This window comes from Haemaphysalis longicornis, unplaced genomic scaffold, assembly GCF_048455015.1.
Source record: "Haemaphysalis longicornis isolate Haplotype H1 unplaced genomic scaffold, Haemaphysalis longicornis Haplotype H1 scaffold_1, whole genome shotgun sequence".
NCBI classification, from domain to species: Eukaryota; Metazoa; Arthropoda; class Arachnida; order Ixodida; family Ixodidae; genus Haemaphysalis; species Haemaphysalis longicornis.
In genome coordinates this window covers 5,824,441-5,844,155 of record NW_027526203.1, presented here as the reverse complement: position 1 = coordinate 5,844,155, position 19,715 = coordinate 5,824,441, and the positions used below count along the sequence as shown (strand labels likewise).

The 19,715-nt window shown below is 48.5% G+C and overlaps 1 protein-coding gene across 1 annotated transcript; it reads right to left on the bottom strand.

The window, feature by feature from the left end:
• Positions 1–1,850: 1,850 nt before the first annotated feature.
• LOC144163064 (uncharacterized) lies at positions 1,851–19,363 on the bottom strand. The gene is made up of 5 exons (XM_077693863.1): positions 19,123–19,363; positions 16,707–16,768; positions 13,823–13,915; positions 7,307–7,333; positions 1,851–2,432 (listed from the first exon to the last, which is right to left on the bottom strand). The coding sequence occupies exons 1-5, from the start codon at positions 19,199–19,201 to the stop codon at positions 2,301–2,303; spliced, it is 393 nt and encodes a 130-aa protein (XP_077549989.1). The 5' UTR covers positions 19,202–19,363; the 3' UTR covers positions 1,851–2,300.
• Between the last annotated feature and the right edge of the window lie 352 nt (positions 19,364–19,715).

Sequence of the window (19,715 nt, the reverse complement as noted above, 5' to 3'; positions counted from 1 at the left end):
GCCCCTCCTACTTTTCGCTATATATATATATATATATATATATATATATATATATACAAGAAACTTCTCGAGGAGCCAGAAGAAATAGTTGAGATAATGGTTGACTCATGATTAAAAACAAAGACAGTGATTTACTGACGTTTCGGCTGGAGGACCAGTCTTCATCTGAGTAACCCAGATTTGAGTTACTCAGAGTTTAACATCTGAGTTACTCAGATGAAGACTGGTCCTCTAGTCGAAACGTCGCTAAAGCACTGTTGTTTTTAATCGTGAGTCAACCATTTTCTCAACTATGTATATATATATATATATATATATATATATATATATATATATATATATATATATATATATATATATATATATATATATATATAAGCGAATCAGAAATGGGAAATGAGAGGCTCAGTGAATTAAGACAGAATAAGGGTTGGCAGTCAAGAAAACATCGGAAAGCAAAGGGGAGAATGCGTTAGGTCATAAAAAGATATGCTGATTTTTTTGAGCCAGAAAGAAAGGGCTGAAGAAATGCCCACCGGGTTCGATCCGAACCCACGACCTCCAGAATACCGGTCTGGTGCGATAACCACTACGCTACCGGCGGGGCTCTTTGCCCACCACTTTCTCGGGTATTTATGTGAAGGTAATTTTTGTTTCCTGCACTTGGGGGTGGTAGCCAGCGCCAATTGGACTACTCGGGATGAAGGGGAACTTCTTTTTAACCCCCGGGACGTGACTCGAGTGTCTACGACATGTCGAGAATGGTCGACCAGCGTTGAACCCTCATAAGCTACCTTTAGCACCAAGACTGCTAGGACAGAGGCCCTCGCTATGTATATAGCGAATCAGAAATGGGAAATGAGGGGCTCAGGGAATTAAGACAGAATAAGGGTTCGCATTCAAGAAAACCTCGGAAAGCAAAGGGGGAATGCGTTAGGTCATAGAAAGATATGAATAATTTTTTGAGTCAGAAAGAAAGTGGTTAAAAAATGCCCGCTGGGTGGGATCCGAACCCACGACCTCAAGAATACCGGTCTGGTGCGATAACCACTACGCTACCGGCGGGGCTGTTTCCTCACCACTTTCTCGGTTCCTGCACTTGGGGGTGGTAGCCAGTGCCACTCGTACTACTCGGGGTGAAGGGGACCTTCTTTTTAACCCCCGGGCCGTGACTCGAGTGTCTACGACACGTCGAGAGTGGTCGATCAGCGTTGAACCCTCTTGAGCTACCTTTGGCACCGTCCCCCTATGGCGTAGTGAATACTCAGGGTAGGGGCAGTGTATTGGACGATGCTTGATAAGTCGGAATTTCGAACGATATGCCGTTGTTGGCCCAGCCATAGCGTCTGTTATTTTTGATGCGAAGCGTAGCAAAAAGAATTTTAAACCAGTCGTGTAAGTTTGTCGCTATGAGGGAACGACCCTGAAGACTCTTCCGTAGTCAGGGTTCGCAGCGTCAGCGACGGAGCGCCGTCGCGCGAGTTCCGGAGCCTAGGAGTAGAAGGCTGACGTCGCATGTCGCGCGTGGGCGGCGCATTCCTCGTGCCTGGTCGTTTAGCGAAGGGCGTAAAACGAATCATGCCATTCAGAGAGGAGTGCCTCTTAACGGAGGCGTCATAAGCAACCAAGATACCTGAGCAAAACACCAAAAACGGGTCCGCACATGCAAGTCCTGGCAACAGACCGTCCAGTCATTCCTTCTGGAAGAATTTCTAATTTTGTTCGAAACATAAGGATTTGGTTAACACAAAACAAATAAGGACGAGGCATAAGCGGAAGGGTAAGTTTTGTGTAGGAAAAACACACGAAACGAAGGAAGTTGCACTTATGCTTTTCCCCCAAACACAGTCTACTCAGCATTTTTTTATTACCAGAGCAGGGATTTTTCATTCTTCGGGATATTTTTACAAACTACACTTCAAAGTTATTTCCTAATTGAATTTTATTTGTGTAAAGAATGATACGTCACGTTTATAAATTCACTCACATTTGTCTGGTTACGAAAACAGCTCCGCTAGCGTTGCCCGCTTTGAATCTTCGGCCTTAGCAAGCGTTCAGAAAACGTCAGTTACCCATTTATGGTTATATGGTTTATTTTTTTATCCAACGTTTGCGTACCAAAAAAAGACATTTTGCTTTTGCACTTCTGCAACACAAAGAAATTCATATGTGTACACTTTGGTGCTCTTTGTAATTCTCAAGCATGTAAAAACATGTGATTTTCCGGATGAAAGTAACGCCACAAGTACGCTTATATGCCTTATTTGCACCCAACAGGCAAGCCCATCATCAGGTGCTGCTCAGGCGACGGCGGCGCCGATCAACCTGACCATGATGTTCCAGAACCTGCTGTTTCTGGCGTCCTTCAGCGCCGAAGTTCTGCGGGCCTGGCAAGTCTTCGCCGCACTGCTCAGTTCCAGGAAATACTTGTACTGCGACATTCGCAAGAAGAGGTGTCAGCGAAATAATGTGGGTGTACTCATTCAACAGCACAGACAGGTTTGCGCGACTATACGTAGGGCTGGCGATGTGGGGTGCGGATCTGTTTTGGCGGGTTCTGGAAGTGGCAGGCATGCGTGCGCGTGTGTGTGCGTGTGCCTGCGTGCGTGCGTGAGTGTGTGTATGTGGGTGTGTGCGTGCGTGTGCGCGTTCGTGCCTGTGCGTGTGTGTGCGTGCGTGTGTGTTTGGGTGTGTGTGTGCGCGTGCGTGTGCGTGTGTACATGTACGTGCGTGTGCGTGTGTGTGCGTGTGGCTGCGGGCGTGTGTGCGCGTGGGTGGGTGTGTGGGTGTGTGCGTGCGCATGTGGGCGTGAGGGTGGGGGTGCGTGCGTGTGTGCGTGTGCGGGCGTGTGTCGGCGTGCGTGCGTCTGTGTGTGCATGAGTTTGTGTGCGTGCCTGTGCATGTGCGTGTGCATGTGTTTGTGTGTGTGCGTGCGGAAGTGCCTGTGTGGGGGGTGCGGGCGGATTTGCGTGCGCGGGTGTGTGTGTGTGTGTGCATATGTGTGGGTACGTGGGTGTGAGTGTGGGTGGGCCTGTGTGCGTGTATGTGTGTGGCTGCGTGCGTGTGTGCGTGCGTGTATGTGTGTGTGGGTGGGAGCGGGTATTGATGCGCGCGTGTGTGAGGTGTGCGTGCATGTGCGGGCATGTGGGTGTGGGTGTATGTGCATGCGTGTGTGTTTTTGTGCGTGCGTGCGTGTGTGGGGGTGGGTGGTGGTGAGTGCGGCTGTGGGTGCGCGCGGGTGTGTGCGGCTGGGTGTGTGCGTGCGTGTGTTGGTGCGTGGGTGTTGTGCGTGTGTGCGTGTGTGTTTGGGTGGGTACGAGTGTGGGCGCGTGCGTTCGAGTGTGTATGCGTATGAGTGTGATTTTGTGTGTGCGTGTGAGGGCGTGGGGATGTGGGTGCGTGAGTGTGTAGGTGGGTGTGTACGTGCGTGCGTGTGTCCGCGTGTCTGTGCGTACGTGCATGTATGTGTTCGTGTGTGCATGCCTGTGCATGTGTGTGCGCGCGCAAGTGCGGTGTGGGTGCGTGGGTGGCGGCGGGCGTGGGTGCGTCGGTGCGCGTTTGTGTGTGTGTGCATGCGTGTGCGTGTGTGCGTGCGTGCGTGCGTGTGTGTATGTTTGGGGAGAGTGGGTATGGACGCATCCGTGTGTGCATGTGTGTGGGGGTGGGTCTGTGCGTGCGTGTGTGGGTGTGAGGCTGCGGCGCGTGCGTGCGTGTGATTGTGTGGGCAGGTACGGGTGTGGGAGCGTGCGAGTATGTGTGCGTATGCGTGTGGGTGTGGGTGTGTGAGGGCTGGCAGGCGGGCGGGCGTGTGTGTGCGTGCATGTGCGCGTGTGTGATCGCGTGGGTGCGTGCGTGTGCGTTTGTGCGTCTGGGTGCGCGCGTGTGTGTGGCTTGGTGGGTGGGTGCTGGTGTGGGTGTGTGCGTGTTTGTGTGCTTGTGTGTGTGGGTGTGTGCGTGCGTGTGTGTGTGCGTGCGTGTGTGTGCATGCGTGCGTGGGAGCGTGCGTGTGCGTGTGTGTACGTGTGTTTGTGTGCGTGTGTGGGCGGGCGTGCGTGGGTGCGTGTGTTGGTGGGTGGGTGGGGGCAGGTGTGTATGCGTTGCGTGTGTGTACGTGTGTGTGTGGGTGTGTGCATGCTCGTGTGGCGTGAGGGGGGTATTAGTACGCGCATCCGTGCGTGCGTGTGTGCGTGTGTTTGTGTGTGTTCGTGCGTGTGCGTGTGTGTGTGTGCGTGCGTGTGTGTGTGCGCATGCGTGCGTGTTCGTGTGTGTGTGTGCGTGCGTGTATGTGGGTAGGTGGGTGCGTGCGTGCGTGTGCATGTGTGTGATGTGCGGGCGCTCGTATGTGTGTCTTCGTGCATGTGTGCGTGTGTGTGTGGTGTGTGTGCGTATGTGTGCGTACGTGTGTGTGGGTGGGCTCTTTGGTATTATGCGTGCATGCGTGCGTGTGTGGTTGTGTGCGTGCGTGTGTGGGCGCGTGGGTGTGGGTGTGTGTGCGCACGTGTGTGTGAGCGTGTGTGTGCGCGTGCGTTTGTGTGTGGGCGTGCATGTGTGAGTGAGTTTGGGGCGTGCGTGCGTGTTGCGTGTGCTTGGGTGTGTGTGCGTAAATGTGCGTGTGCGTGCGTGCTTGCGTGTGTGCGCGAGCATGCGTGCGAGGGTGGGTGTGCGTGTGTGTCTGCGCTTGTCTGCTTGTGAGGGTGTGTGTGCGTATGTGTATGTGTGCGTGCGTCCGTTTGAGAGGGTGTGGGGCGCGTGCGTGTGTGGGTGAGCACGCGTGCATGCGTGCGTGTGTTTCGGGTGTGTGTTTGTGTGTGCGGGTGTGCGTGCGTGCGTGTGTGGGGGTGCATGTGTATGTGTTTGTGCGTGTGTGTGTGCGTGCTTGTGTGTTCGTGCGTGGGTGTGCGTGCGTGCATGCGTGTGTGCGTGCGTCGGTTGGTGGGTACGGGTGTGGGTGCGTGCGTGTGTGTGCGTACGTGTGTGTGGGTGGGTGCGGATTTCGGTGCACGCGGGTGTCTGTGAATGTGTGTGTGCGTGCATGTGTGGGTGCCTTGGTGTGGGCGTGTGGGTGTGGATGTGTGCGTGCGTGCATGTGTGTGCGCTCGTGTACGTGTGCGTGCGTGTGTTTGCGTACATACGTGTATGTGTGTGGGTGGGTGGGTGTGCGGGCGCTCGTGCCTGTGTGTGCTTGCATGCGGGCGTGTGTGTGTGTGGGTGGGTCGGTCGGTAGGAGCGGGTGTGGGTGCGTGTGTAGTTGGGTGGGTGTGTTTCCGAGCGTGCGTGTGCGTGCGTGCGTGTGTGCGTGTATGTGAGTGCGTTGCGTGTGAGTGTGCGGACGTGCGTATGTGTGTTTGTGGGCGTGGGGTGGGGTGTGGGTGTGTGCGTGTGCGCGTGTGTGTGCATGTGCGAGCGTGCGTGTACTGGTGTGTTTTCTTGAGTGCGTGCGTGTGTGTCCGGGTGGGTGCGGTGGTGGGAGCGTGAGTGTGTGTGTGTGCGTGTGTGTATGTGGGTGTGTGAGTGCGTGCGTGGGCGTGTGGGTGTGGGTGTGTGTGCGTTTGTGCGTGTGTGTGGATGTGGGGTTGGCGGGATTGTTGGGGTGCTGGTGTGGGTGTGTGTGTGCGTGTGTGTGTTCGTGTGCGGGTGCGTGTGTTCGTGCGTGCGTGTGCGATAAGTGCGTGCGTGCATGTGTGGGTGCCTTGGTGTGGGCGTGTGGGTGTGGATGTGTGCGTGCGTGCATGTGTGTGCGCTCGTGTACGTGTGCGTGCGTGTGTTTGCGTACATACGTGTATGTGTGTGGGTGGGTGGGTGTGCGGGCGCTCGTGCCTGTGTGTGCTTGCATGCGGGCGTGTGTGTGTGTGGGTGGGTCGGTCGGTAGGAGCGGGTGTGGGTGCGTGTGTAGTTGGGTGGGTGTGTTTCCGAGCGTGCGTGTGCGTGCGTGCGTGTGTGCGTGTATGTGAGTGCGTTGCGTGTGAGTGTGCGGACGTGCGTATGTGTGTTTGTGGGCGTGGGGTGGGGTGTGGGTGTGTGCGTGTGCGCGTGTGTGTGCATGTGCGAGCGTGCGTGTACTGGTGTGTTTTCTTGAGTGCGTGCGTGTGTGTCCGGGTGGGTGCGGTGGTGGGAGCGTGAGTGTGTGTGTGTGCGTGTGTGTATGTGGGTGTGTGAGTGCGTGCGTGGGCGTGTGGGTGTGGGTGTGTGTGCGTTTGTGCGTGTGTGTGGATGTGGGGTTGGCGGGATTGTTGGGGTGCTGGTGTGGGTGTGTGTGTGCGTGTGTGTGTTCGTGTGCGGGTGCGTGTGTGCGTGCGTGCGTGTGCGATAAGTGCGTGCGTGTATGTGTGCATGCGTGCTTGTCTGTTCGGGTGTGTGTGTGGGTGCGTGTGTGTGTGTGCGTCGGTTGGTGGGTCCGGGTGTGGGTGCGTGTGTGTGTGTGGGTGGGTGGGTGGGTGGGTGGGGCCGATTTCGGTGCGTGCGGTTGTGTGTGGATGGGTGTGTGCGTGTGTGTGGCGGTGCCTTGGCACGGGTGTGTGTGCATGCGTGTCTATGTATGTGTGTGTGGGTGTGTGCGTGCGTGCGTGCCTGTGCGTGCGTGTGTGTATGTGCGTGTGTGCATGCGTGGGTGTGCGTGTGTGTGCGCGTGCGCGTGCGTGCTTGTGTGTGTGCGTGCGTGTGCGCGTGCGTGCCCGTGCGTGTTCGTGTGTTTGTGTACGTGTGTGTGCGTGCGTGCGTGCGTGTGTGGGTGGGTCGTTTGCGTGCTTGTGTGGGCGTGCGCGTGTGGGTGAGTGCGTGCGTGTTTGCGTGTATGTGGGTGCGCGTGCGTGTGTTGCGTGTGAGTGTGCATGTGAGTGTGCGGACATGCGTATGTGTGTTTGTGGGCGTGGGTGGGTGGGGGTGGGATGCGGGTGTGGGTGTGTGCGTGCGTGCGTGCGTGTGTGAGTGTGTGAAGTGTGTGTTTGAAGTCATGATTTTAAAGAGGATGTCGGGGGATGTAGGCCCAGCAGTAAGAATGGCTCATTTAATTCATTTGTTGCCTTCCCGAGGTCCCGCTGTGGAGTGTAAAACCAGCATGGCCGCCAGTTGAAGCCTTTTAAATGGTTGAGGAATTAATGCGGAGCAAATATACTACCGGGTATTATCAAATGCTCTATAACGCGCGACGTATACTCAGAGGGGCACTGTAAGAAAAAAAAGGCGAAGACCCCTGATCTGTTCGTTAAAAGACTGATGCGGTTGAGATTGACAATTTTATATCTGAATGTTAAATCTACAGATGCCTTAATGTCTAAACACTTGTCAATTTAAAAATATCAGGACTTACCTCCATGTATCTAAAAGCCGCTTTTTCCTGTAAAAATCAAATAGGAAAGGAACTTTGTTAACGCAGAAAATGCAATGTAATCAGCTAAATAATCCACACCAGCAGCCCGCGAACTAAATCATGAAGTGTTTAAACGTCGTGCGTGTTTAAATACATAATCTTCATGCCGTGGTAAATAAATGATATGATGTTATACCACTATGGACTACGCAACCATACTAGACTCATAAGAGATGGGAAAGGTTAAAAGGACTTGAGTTGGGGCTATTTGGCGATGCATAGCTGAAGCGGGACAGTGCTTAACATTAAAGGCGCCACACTGACAAAACCCAAGTTTGGTTCATTCGAAAGATTGTCTGTTTAGAATCATACTGCTACACTTTTAACACAAAATTCGTACAAATAAGCTATGTAGTTAGAGAAAAAGGGGAATGGCCATGCCCACTAGTTCATTTTCCGCACTAGAACATATGACGTCAAATGTGCTAGCTGTGCAATTAGCTCAGGTTGCCAAAAGCAAACGCAAATTAGGTAGGGCATATAAGCTTGCCGGGCGAGCTGTTTGCGCTTAAATTTAGGGCAAATTCTTTTTATAGCAGTAAGAACGATGAGGTAAACAGCGTGATTGATTGATTGTAGGGTTTAACTAGCAGGCGATGAGGCGCCCTGTAGTGGAGGGCTCCGGATCGATTTTTACCACCTGGGGATCTTTAATGTGGGCCAAAATCTCGTACACACGGGCGTTTTTGCTTTTCGCCTCCATCAGAAAAGCGGCCGCCGCGGCCGGTAATCGAACCCGTGTCCTCATGCTCAGCAGCGGAACGGCTTAGCCACTGAGCCACCGCGATGAGTTGAGGTGAACAGTGTAAATACGAAAGTACACGTAAACATAAAGTACCGATGAGCTGCTCTTGGTACTTCGCGCACTATGCTTGTTTTAGCTGTACAGCATTGCGGCGCTCTGGGATTGTCTCAGATGGCACTGGCCCATTGGTGTAAGCAACGGTGTCTTACATGACCATATTTGTCGAGCGAACACCATGTTTACCGAAACGATTATTTTCTACCTTAACGAAAACAAGCCAGGTACAAATACGGTCAAAAACAAAGCAAAGCCAGCCCGCCACCCCGGAGGTATGGTGGTGCCATCTAGGTTGACTAACGGTAAACAAAGCTCTATAGCACACTAGATTTAGCTTGAAGATCTTTTCTCGTGATGTCATTGCAGACGTCATGGAAACACGCGCTTTGGCTGGGGAATAAAAATTTTAACTTAAATTGTTGAATTCTTCTGTGAATAAAGCATCGTTTGCTTCCGAACAAGTTCTGGAGCACTATAAAACACGAAATATTTCGAATAAAACAAACTTGTATTTTGTTTGCATGGCTCCTTTAAACGAAGGAACGAGGACAGTAAGAAGAACAACGGAAGGAAAATGGGGGCGATAGGAGGGAAAGTGAGGAAAACAACGGCATTGAGACGAGCTAGATTTCTGCATTAAAAAGTTTGTCAAAACGTCTCCCGTGATTCTTCGGCATTGCTAGAAATAGCATTAATAAAGTTGAGACCCCAACTCTTCCTAGTGACAGGTATATTTGAAGCATCGCTGCCGCAATTATCAACCTACTTCGTTTTTTATTTAAAATGCTTGTGTTTGTAGCATATGGCTTCAATATAAATCTGCTAAAATGTGTATCGGGAGAAAAACTTTTAACAGAATTTTGGCTTCGAACAGAACTATGAGCCAGTGAAATTCTTGCAAGAAGTGTGAAAAATAGATTGGTTTGGGCATACTTTTTTCGTATCTCGGGCTGATTTTCTTCCTTCAACTGCATGAGAGCCTTGAGTACAGTAATCGGTGCCTTGAAAATTCACACGGCAAGACAATTTCTCAATAATTCTTTATAGAAAACTTCGCCTTATGGGTACTTCGCGCGTGTTTACAAGATAAGATGTCTCTATATTTAGAGGTTGCGGTAACTTCGAATCCTTTTTGTACACTTCAAATTTTTTGAAAATTTGGCTTAAAGTTTGGCTGATATTAAGGGCTGCGATTAAAACTAGGCTGTAAATATACAGCGGCTCTGCTTTTCCGCAATGCGCTTGGATAACCCATTGCTGTGTCGGCGAGGGCAACTTGACAGGATCTCAGACATACGATTTCCTCTTGTGAAGAGCAGCTGAGCAGTATAAGCGACGCGCTCAGGGCGTAACGGACGACATGCCCAGTCGCCTTTGTAGAGGGACGTCTCGTAAGGCCCTTGCTTGTCATCCTCATTCTTTCGCTACACCCTCGCCTTCCGTTTTCATCATCTAGCTTCCGCTGTACCTGCCTCCGCTTTCCTTCTCGCACGCATTCCTTCGTTCAGTTACGGCGATGGCGAGGCCAGTATGTTTTACTCTGAAGTGTGTTTTACTGTGAATCTTGTTACAAAAGAACGCACTTGACATACAGGATGCTACACCCACTATCAGCTTGGAGACTTAATACAGCGGGCTAGACGATAAAGGAGCGTATTTAAAAAAATTTTCCCCGAGCAAACCGCTTTTCCGCCCGAGCTAAAATTTTACACAAAGGTCGAATTTCGTGAACTATTTTGTTTAAACCCAATAACACTTGCGGATTATCCCACTTATTTTGAAAACAAACAAAGGTCATTGCCCCCCTCTCATAACCAATGGGTGGCCCGTCCTGGCCGATCCGGACTTTGCGCATCAGCAGGACTTGTTAAAGAGAGCCTGGACGGAAAGTCGCAGCCTGGGTATCCTGGATTGGGGATTCCCCTCGAGCAGGGTGAGTGTCCAGATATCAGCACTTACGCTCATCAATAAACGTTTAATCTCTCACTCTTCGCCCGTCTTGAAATCCTACCTGGGGAAGAGAGAGAGATGTTAAACGTTTATTGGAGAGCGTAAGTGCTTATATCTGGACACTCACCTGCTCGAGGGAATCCCCGTTCCAGGATACCCAGGCTGCGACGCGCCATCTCCTCCAACGACCCCCCTCCCCGCCCTCCCCCCCCCCCCCCCCCCCCCGAAGCAAGTCATATCACATGGACCTGCCCACTCTCTTTTTCGCCGGTAACCCGGACGGCACACGTCCTGGACCGAGAACTCGATCCCTGGGCACCGCCCAGGAGATGGACTGGAGACCAGGCAACCACTTCTCCCATACGCTGACATAACTCTACTTGCCGACTAGCGAGACAGCTGTATTCACCAGGCACCTATCAGACCACGAAAAACCAGAAAGTCATCCTGAGATCATCATCATCATCATCAGCCTGTGTACGCCCACTGCGAGGCAAAGGCCTCTCCTATGAATCTCCAATTATCCCGGTCCTGTGCTAACTGCGACCAATTTATACCCGCCAATACTCCTTGATCTCATCTGTCCATCTAACTTTCTGCCGCCCCCTGCCACGCTTGCCTTCTCTAGGATCCACTCTGTTACCCTTAATGACCAAACGGTTATCTTGCCTTGGCATTACATGCCCTGCCCACGCCCATTTCTTCTCTCTTAATTTTTTACTAATGTGTCCTTAACACGTGTTTGTGCCTTGACCCACACCGCTCTCCTCTTTTCCCGTAACGTTACACCTATCATCTTCCGTTCCATTGCTAGCTGAGCCATCCTCAATTTAAGTTGAACCCGTCTAGTGAGCCCCCAAGTTTCTGCCCCGTTGGTGAGTACCGGGAAGATGCAGCTGTCATACACTTTCCTCTTCAGACTAATATACCCACACACACCCAACAGGACTCTCCACCATCAATCCTACTCGTTATGATCCCTTATGTATACACTGCCAAGCCCCAGGCACACGCACACTATGCCCTATTGTCTGGGAATGTCAGCTAAACTCTAATCTCCTCCCATCCCGACCACTCAAGCGAGAAGTTGGAGAGTATACGCTGGCCATCTCCTGTCCTGAAACGCAGCTTTTGCTAGCGGAAAAGGCAAAAAACGGCCGGCCGTACCAGCGCAGTCTTGGACTGAAGACCCCAACCACAAATATGCTCACTTTTACTCTGATTAAAGCCTCTCTCTCTCTCTCTCTCTCTCTCTCTCTCTCTCTCTCTCTCTCTCTCTCTCTCTCTCTCTCTCTCTCTCTCTCTCTCTCTCTCTCTCTCTCTCTCTCTCTCTCTCTCTCTCTCTCTCTCTCTCTATCTCTCTCTCTCTCTCTCTCTCTTTCCCTCTCTCTCTCTTCGCGTACGGGAGAGCTAGTGTCCCTCCTTTGACGTCATAACACCGATGGAAGCGTGGTGCTTCTGGAGTATTGATAACAAAAACACGCAATGATGTTTGAGGGGGTTCACGTGTTCTGGATACTCCAGGTGGCGTGGCAATATTAAGGTAATCATCGCGTCAAAGATGGCCTCTAGATCTCCCATGTGCGAACATAGTTCTTCCCCCAAGGAAGATCTTAAACCAAGACGCCAATTTATCGTCGTAACACCCTGTAAGGGTGCATTGACAGCAGAGTTTGCGTGCAGTGCAGTGGAGGTGCAGGGCAGAATCACGCAAACTGCTCTGATGGTGATAAAAAATATTTATTTGATTAAAACAAGATTTACCTCAGTAAAAGGTTTCTTTGTTCAATATCGTAACCATTCCTATTATCTGTACTAGGAGGATTGTCGCTAGGAGCATTCGAAAAATAAACTTTTCGAGAGCGGAAGCTTGGGGGAGTTGGTAATACAATGCATTGGCGGTGAGCGCAAACTGACATGGGGACAAGAGAAGAAAACAAAAACATAAACTAAACAGAGCACTTCGTCTCGTTTATGTTTATGTTTTTGTTTTCTTCTCTTGTCCCCGTGTCAGTTGGCGCTCCCCGCCAATGCAAACTTTTTGAAACGAATCGATTATGAGCATTTTAAAGATATTGGCTTCAACTATCGTATTGAACAGAAAATATTTGTTTTAATATTACCACACTTAATGAAATATGCAGCGCTGTTTACAAGTGTACGTACTCTCAGGCGGCAGTAAACGCGGGAGAAAAAAAATCTGAAAGTCGTTTGTCCAAGCTGAATGCTAGGGTAGCCATCCAGAAGTGGGAGCGCCCTTGGTTAGTGTTGGTTGCCTTGTTCTCGTTCCTTTTTGTTAATGAGTTAATTCATTAATAATGTTAATTATAAAAGCTGGCCATTGGGAATTAATGGATGCACAATCAGCTTGACTTCATTTGCGCTGTTGTTCTACTCGACGAGCGCGAAACTGAACATCGATGTCAGTCGAAAAACTTGTCCGCCCATTTTTCGAAACTAAATATTGCGAGACGATATAGTCAATGGAGAAGGTACACTGCAAAAACATTGGAGATAACACAACATAAACCTGAACCCAGTTCTAATCAGGCTAACCTCGTCCCCGTTGTGTCATCCGCTGTGCATCATGCGCAGCTACCGCGCTCTCCTCTGGCACATACAGTAGCCCCCGTGCCTAGCATGCTTGCCGACCCTGAGCCGTGTTCTTTCATGCTCGCGCGGCATTCTTTCGCTCAGTGACCTTGACTTTATTAAACGACCTCGTGCACAGAGACCCTTCCCATTCCACCAAGGTATAACAGGTAAATTAAATACATTGAAGTTGGATGCTTGGATTTAAAATAAAAAAAATACCTTGACTGACGGATTTCACATTCCGCCATAACGACTGTCACCCGTTTATGTATTAGAAGCCGCCGCGGTGGCTAGTCGTTGTGCTGGTGATGCAAAGAACGTGGGTTTGATTTTCGACCGTGGAGGCTGCTTTTCAAACGGAGGCGAGATTTAATATTTCGGGCACGTAAAGATACATAGGAGGACAAAATTAATCCGGAGGCCTCCATTACGGGGTGCCTCATCACTTCTGTAGCGTCGGTGTTTTAAATCCCCCAATCACTCAAATCAATTACACGATTTTCGACGTCATAAAATGGCAGCTGAACCCTTTCATCTATACGCGTACATGCCTAATAAAACGAACTCTGGTACATATAGACTTTTTTAAGTGTCTGCAAACAAAATCCACCAACATATATATATACTACCGGAGCTATGACTTCATATATCCCAGAGCTCTAAAACAGACGATAACGCAGTTTTTCTACGCTCACAAGACTACTTTGCTAATAATAAAATGACATAACCGATCATTCAACAACAAAAATCATACACCCGGTCGATCAAGTGATTAAATGACAGTACATGAATTGAAATGACGCTTCAAGCACCGCTTGTAACTCAACCCCGTAATGGGGTACTATTCATTAGCAGTGGAACACAATATGTGCCTTCAATTCGTCTGTTTAAAGTCTATGTATGGGGTGTGGATTTTTTTATTTATTTGTAGGCACCGTTCGCAATAACTTCACTATTCTACGACCTCCCACCTCGTTTATAGGCCATGCTAGCCGGCCACCGGAATTCTGCCACAACGAAAGGGCCCCGCAGTGACTTTGTAGCAACAGTGCTCAGGTGCTAGTTATCTCCCGTGGCTGCCGGGATATAATAATGAATATACGACTTACGAATGAACCGACGTTGCGACACCATGCACGGACTAGGCATATGTCACTGTGGCACTGCTTCTTGGCCGCCAACTTTGTAAGCAGTCGGCGAAACTGTTGCGGAGAAAAAATAATACATTTTAAAGCACCTGCTGTCAGCGCCGCTATCGCCCCGCTATCGCTCCGCTCGTGATTTATGGCAGAGTTGATGTCCGTACCCACGTACGCATACCGACAGACAAGCCCAAATTAACAAAGAACTGGCCAAGCTTTAAAAATGGCTAATTAAATCATTTCAATCAATAAACCGACACGAATCAACAATTTCAATCAATTAACAATTTCAATCAACAACACATTCAGTTGAAGCCTAAATTCGCAGCCCTGGTGCGCGTCTCGTGAAACATTCCCAAAGGGCAGCATATACCCGCAGGGACGATTGAGCACGCATGGCTTGGTGAACTAGTTTTTCAAACAGATTATTTTAGTACATGAATTCCGAGAAATTAAAGGGACTCTGCAACACTTTCGATAAACGCTTTCACTCTTTCCTTCGCGTCTGGGGCACTGTGAAAGCTTTAGTTATCGTCAGCGCGGAGCGGCACTGCGTGATTTGCTCGCCGCAGCAGATCCGCCTTCCGTTACAGCTTTGCTATTGTAGCATTGTTTTAAGTGGCTGACGATTGCGTTCATTGCTACAACTGAAATGAAGTCGGCCAATAGTCGCTACGACGCTCTCATGGCGTCGTTCGAACGCTCGAAGAACGCCATGACCGGGAAAGAGTAAAACATTTCTAAGTTATCTGATGGGCATTTTTCGGCTCAGCAATTTTTGGCAGAGGTAGTTTTTTGAGCTGATTTTCTAAGGACTGGATTTGTTTGTTGAGTCTGTTCTGATAGCATTTAGGTTTCAGAAAAAAAGTCCAAAAAAAGTGTCGCATGGTCTCTTCAATAAATAAAAGAATCCTCAGCTATCTCAACAATTCATAAAACAACGATTCAACTAATTGGAATAAACAATCATAGTAAGCCATCATAATGGCCGCCAACGCGTAAATGCCCATCACACTTGTGGAGTCATATTTTTTCGTCTTGCTGAAGCAACCCGCGTTGTGAGTGGGCTTTCTAGTAGAGTTGAATTGATCTGGCGAAAATTCACCCTTTTTAGCAAAAAAACCTACCCTTGAAATCAGTTGCACGCAGATCAGTTTCAGGGCAGGCTTGCGCGAAAAGTGATAAAAAGACGGTTATTTTCCTGTTTTATTTATTTATCTCAACCCTTCATGGTTGGTTGGAAACAGCGCGTTAAAACAGGACCACTAAGAAAAGAACCGGACTGGACGAGCGCTCGTCCTGTCCCGTTCTTTTCTTCGTGGTCCTGTTTTAACGCGCTGTTTCCAACCAACCATGTCGCTTTACCAACTGGCCCAACTCTCTATCCTGCTACCTTTCTGTTAGCTAAGGTGACATAAAATCTACGCAAGTCACAGCTTATACTATCGGGCCAAATAGGAGGTATTTCCCGAACGTTATTTTGCACATTTTCTGTACGAGCGGTTAAGACAGTCTGGGGGGCATCTTTAATATCTGCGCAAATGTCTCGGTTGCTTATTTCGAATCGAAATGGGAGATATATGGAGAGTCAATCCCATCGGGCATGATCAGAGATACGAAACAACGTGAATCAGCAGCCGCGCCTGCCGTCCACCAGTCACGATGGACTTGCTTGGAACTTTGAAAAATGCACTCTCCGCCGTTGGAAACAATGGGCGGAGATTACCTAACGACGACGAAATAGTGCGCACTATACATTCTTGAAACGGCAACAACGGTGGCTAGGAATTTGGTTTTGGTTTTACCAGTATATATCGCAAACATCAAATGAAATGAGTGTGTACGCTATTGTAATTTCTGTGAAAAATAAATTTCGGTTGTCAAGTAGTTTTATTTGTAATCATATTTTCAAAACACGCGAGACCAGAAACCCGGGCTTACTTACTCGGGCTAGAAACCCGGGCCAGTCTTACTTAGATGTACCCGTTTTCGATTTCGGGAGTGATTTTTATCTCATACTGCTCTCTATTGCACAAGCCAGCGGAATTTGAACCTTTCAATCAGGGGGCAGCTTCTGTGTATATCGTAGAAACTTTCATGGAAGCTTGTCGGTACAATGTTATTTATTGGATTCAAAGAGGCATCAACCAAACTGCGAAGTCGATAGCTGAAATCACGGCCGTAGGTCGAACTGAGTGACTGTTTAGATAATTGGGGAACAAGACTCTGATTTTGGCGATAGTGAAAGTTGTCTTATTTTTAATCGTTTCCCAACTTCAATACCTTCGTGTTAAAAATTAAGTTGCATATGCTTGCATTATCTGTCAGTAGGCGATTTCCTTCCTGCTGTGTCCCATCTGGATTTACATTGTCTACCTACCCTCGCTGATTGCGAGAATTACTGAATGTTCTACCTCCTTTTTGCATTAGTAAACACGAACAAACTCAATCGAATAGACTAGAAAATCCTAAATTCACAAGATTTGTTTGTTTGGGACAAATACCACTTTAATTATGACCCTCTTCTACGTCCTCTGTAATTCGGTGCACTTTGTTACCCCCCCCCCCCCCCCCGAAATGTGCCCACACAAGTATTCCAGGAGCAACAGCACGCTAGGCGGGACAACTTCTGCTCCCTGATATGTCAAACAGCACTTGGATGATACGCCGGCATTGTATTTTTAAGTTCGATACGGTTCCTGCTTGCAGCTATTACAGGTTGTGGTTCCTGGAAACATTACGAATGCAAAAGCCACTCCGAATCTAGAGGACACCTATGTCTGACAGAGACGTCAAAAGGAAGACACAGAATGATTTCAAAGCACAGGAGAAATAGAAAGATATTTCTTACTTCCGGAGACGTTTTCAGGCGAATGCAGGTAAGGAGGGAGTGAATTGCCGTACCACTCTTGTCTGTACAAACAAAAATAAAGTTTGTGCGATAAATTGTGCGATAAAAGGTTTGTGCGATAAATTGTGCGATAAAAGTTTGTGCGATAAAGAAGCACACACTATGCGGACACAATAAAAAAATTACATGTTATGAAGCTTTCGTAGACTGCGAGTTTTAATGACGGCTGAAAAGACACGCGCGACATTGAACATCTGTCTAATTGTCTGCTTAGCATTTATTGAGCATAGGTTGTGCGAAAGAAAAGGTAATTTGTCATAATTTCTAATGTAGGATAAGTACTTTTTTTAGCTGTAGCTGTCCAAAGCGAGAGGACACCTGAAATATAGGGCTTGTATAGACGCAGCCCATAATAAGATTCTCGACATCGGGACGCAGGCACTCTGCCTATTCTCGCCGATTTATTTCGAAGTGCAATTCCTAATAATAAGGTGACTCTAAAGTCAAGAAGTTGACCTTACTTTGTGCCTATTTATATTTTAGTAAATACGACTTTCCCACTCAGCGCAAGTCACAGCTAGCTTCCATTTAGCAAAACGCTAACCAGGAAATTTGATGACTGTTACGAGCTTGATGACGACATTTCGGGAGCTCAAATTCTGACCTGCAAGCGTACAAACCTTATGCCCGAAATGCAATATGCAACCATTACGCTACCACAGAGTTGTGAAGAACTTACCGCAACAGCGGCAAAGCCGCACCAGTATGCGCCTGCACAAGCAGTAGCTTCGTTTAGAAAGCATTTACCCCGATTCATCGAACCGGTGTCGGTTCGAGTTGTCTTGGGTTGCGATTTTGCACATTTTAAGGTAAAATAATTTACCCGCGTCATGAGTCTAAAAAAATTCCTCAGGGCACATAAGTTGGCTGACGTGTTTGAATGCGGAAGCTTTAGCCTAAGGCTTCTCCTGCGCAAACTCATCAACGGCTTCTTTATTCTGCATCGTGTTTGCGTCTCTCCCAGTTTATTTCTTCGTCGTTTGGCTGCCCTCACTGCATTCTTCACACCTTATGCTTCGGTCTTATGGACGTATTTGCACAGAAACTGGTGGTACATTCGAGGTAGAAACACTTTTCGTGAGAAGACACAGCGCACATTAGTTACGGCAAGCTGGCAAGCAACCTTCACAACACTGGTTCCACGAAAAGCTTTTCTTGCGGGTTATAATATCTGCGCTGTGGGCAATTTCTGGTACTATCCGCTGGACATGGTTGGCAAAGATACCACATTTCTTTCTCGACTCATTCGGCAAATAATGCTTCCGCATTAAAATTCGTCGTTGGTGACCATCCACATCAGACAAATCCTAGCGTCTTACCTGTCGAGCAAAGTGGCTCCGTCATAACTGGGACTCACTTTGTAACCGGTAATACGTTGCAAAAAGTATGTTCATTTACATGCACATGACCCAAGAGGCCACAGAACCTTTCCGAGACTTAGTCCGACGCAGTCAGTCTGTCTGGTGCGTCTCAACTATATAACTAGAAACCCTGTGGCTTCGTTTCTTGTTCTTTGTCGGAAGTTAAGATTAGTTATTCGGACGTTCTGTGAAATTCTTCATGCTTAAGAGAACAGCATGATGACCTTGGAAGTTTTTCCTACGGCTTGAATTTTGGTACACCATATAATTTGTCAGCTCAAGGCGGTAACATGTTTGTTACTCCTCTACCCCTCAGCATGCACTTTATAGGCTGTAATTATTGTGTACATACAATACAAATAATTTTACTTTTTCATACTTATAGACCAAAGTATTTATCCATCCTAGGCGACTCTCGTGCGCTTACAGTTATGTCGAGGTACAACCTCTAAATTCTGCAAAAATTAATAAGCCTTGATGAGAAATAAACGCCCGAAACGACATGCATTTTCAGCGTAAACTTCCAATGAAACCGACTTTCATGTAAAAAAAAGTGCCCTTGCGCTCAAGGGCAAGCAGTTAATTGTAGGGGTGTAAACAGAAAAAAACTACAATGACATTTCTAGTTTCTTAAAACGTTTAAAACTAAGGCCTAAAACTTTTAAGCCCACAGTCCATCATCTTGACAAAAAAAAAACGTTGTAAGCTATTCGAGGCATTAAGGCTAGTTGAACAACAAAGCAAAAGCAAAACAAAGTCCTTGTATTGCTTTGCGCTCAGTTCGGGTGTGCTCGAATTCACAGGTTTCCTCACTATGTATGCCCTAATTTTGAGTGAAATGGAATGCTCGCATGAGCATTTGTTAGTTCACTTCGCCTAGCCTTTGCCGACTGTAATAGGGTTTCGTTGTCCATATAATGCGCCTTTTAGAGCGAGTACGATAAAATACAAGATTCACCTACTGACTTGATCCGAATCAAACAAATAATACTTACCGCAAATGTCAAGTGGGCTCGAAGATACTACGAGCGTCACAGACACTGCAAAGGCGACGGAAAAGGTAACAGCCCTCATTTTAGAGATTTCAGGGCTCCAAAGCTATTGAACTCTTTGGTCAATGAAGCAGCACTGGGGGAAGCCAGTGTCAATCGGAACGTTCGCTTGCACTATGGATGAGGCTCCAGTTGACCGGCTGAAGAAGGGGTGAACCGCGTTGTCAACAGAACGTGGGGCACGGGGGGTGGCGAGTGGGTCGAAGCTGCGGGGTTGAATTGCCAAACGCGCTCCCATTCCGCTGACGGTAAAGATGCTGATGAGGTTTCGCCTATTCCTCGTCAGCTGTCACGCGGTTGCTGGGATCCCGCGAAAGAAAAGTCGACCCCGCTCTCACCGATAAGACCAGTGAACACGCGCTCCAGTGTTTATGCGCCTCGGGCCACTGACCCTATACCGAAAACAAACACGGGAACCAAATCTGTTTGCCAATCGTGCGCGCCTGCTACCAGTTATACTGGTTCCAACCGGTATACTCCTGCAAGTGCGTGTGCTAGTGTAGGCGCCGCATGACGCAAACTTACTTGAATGCACC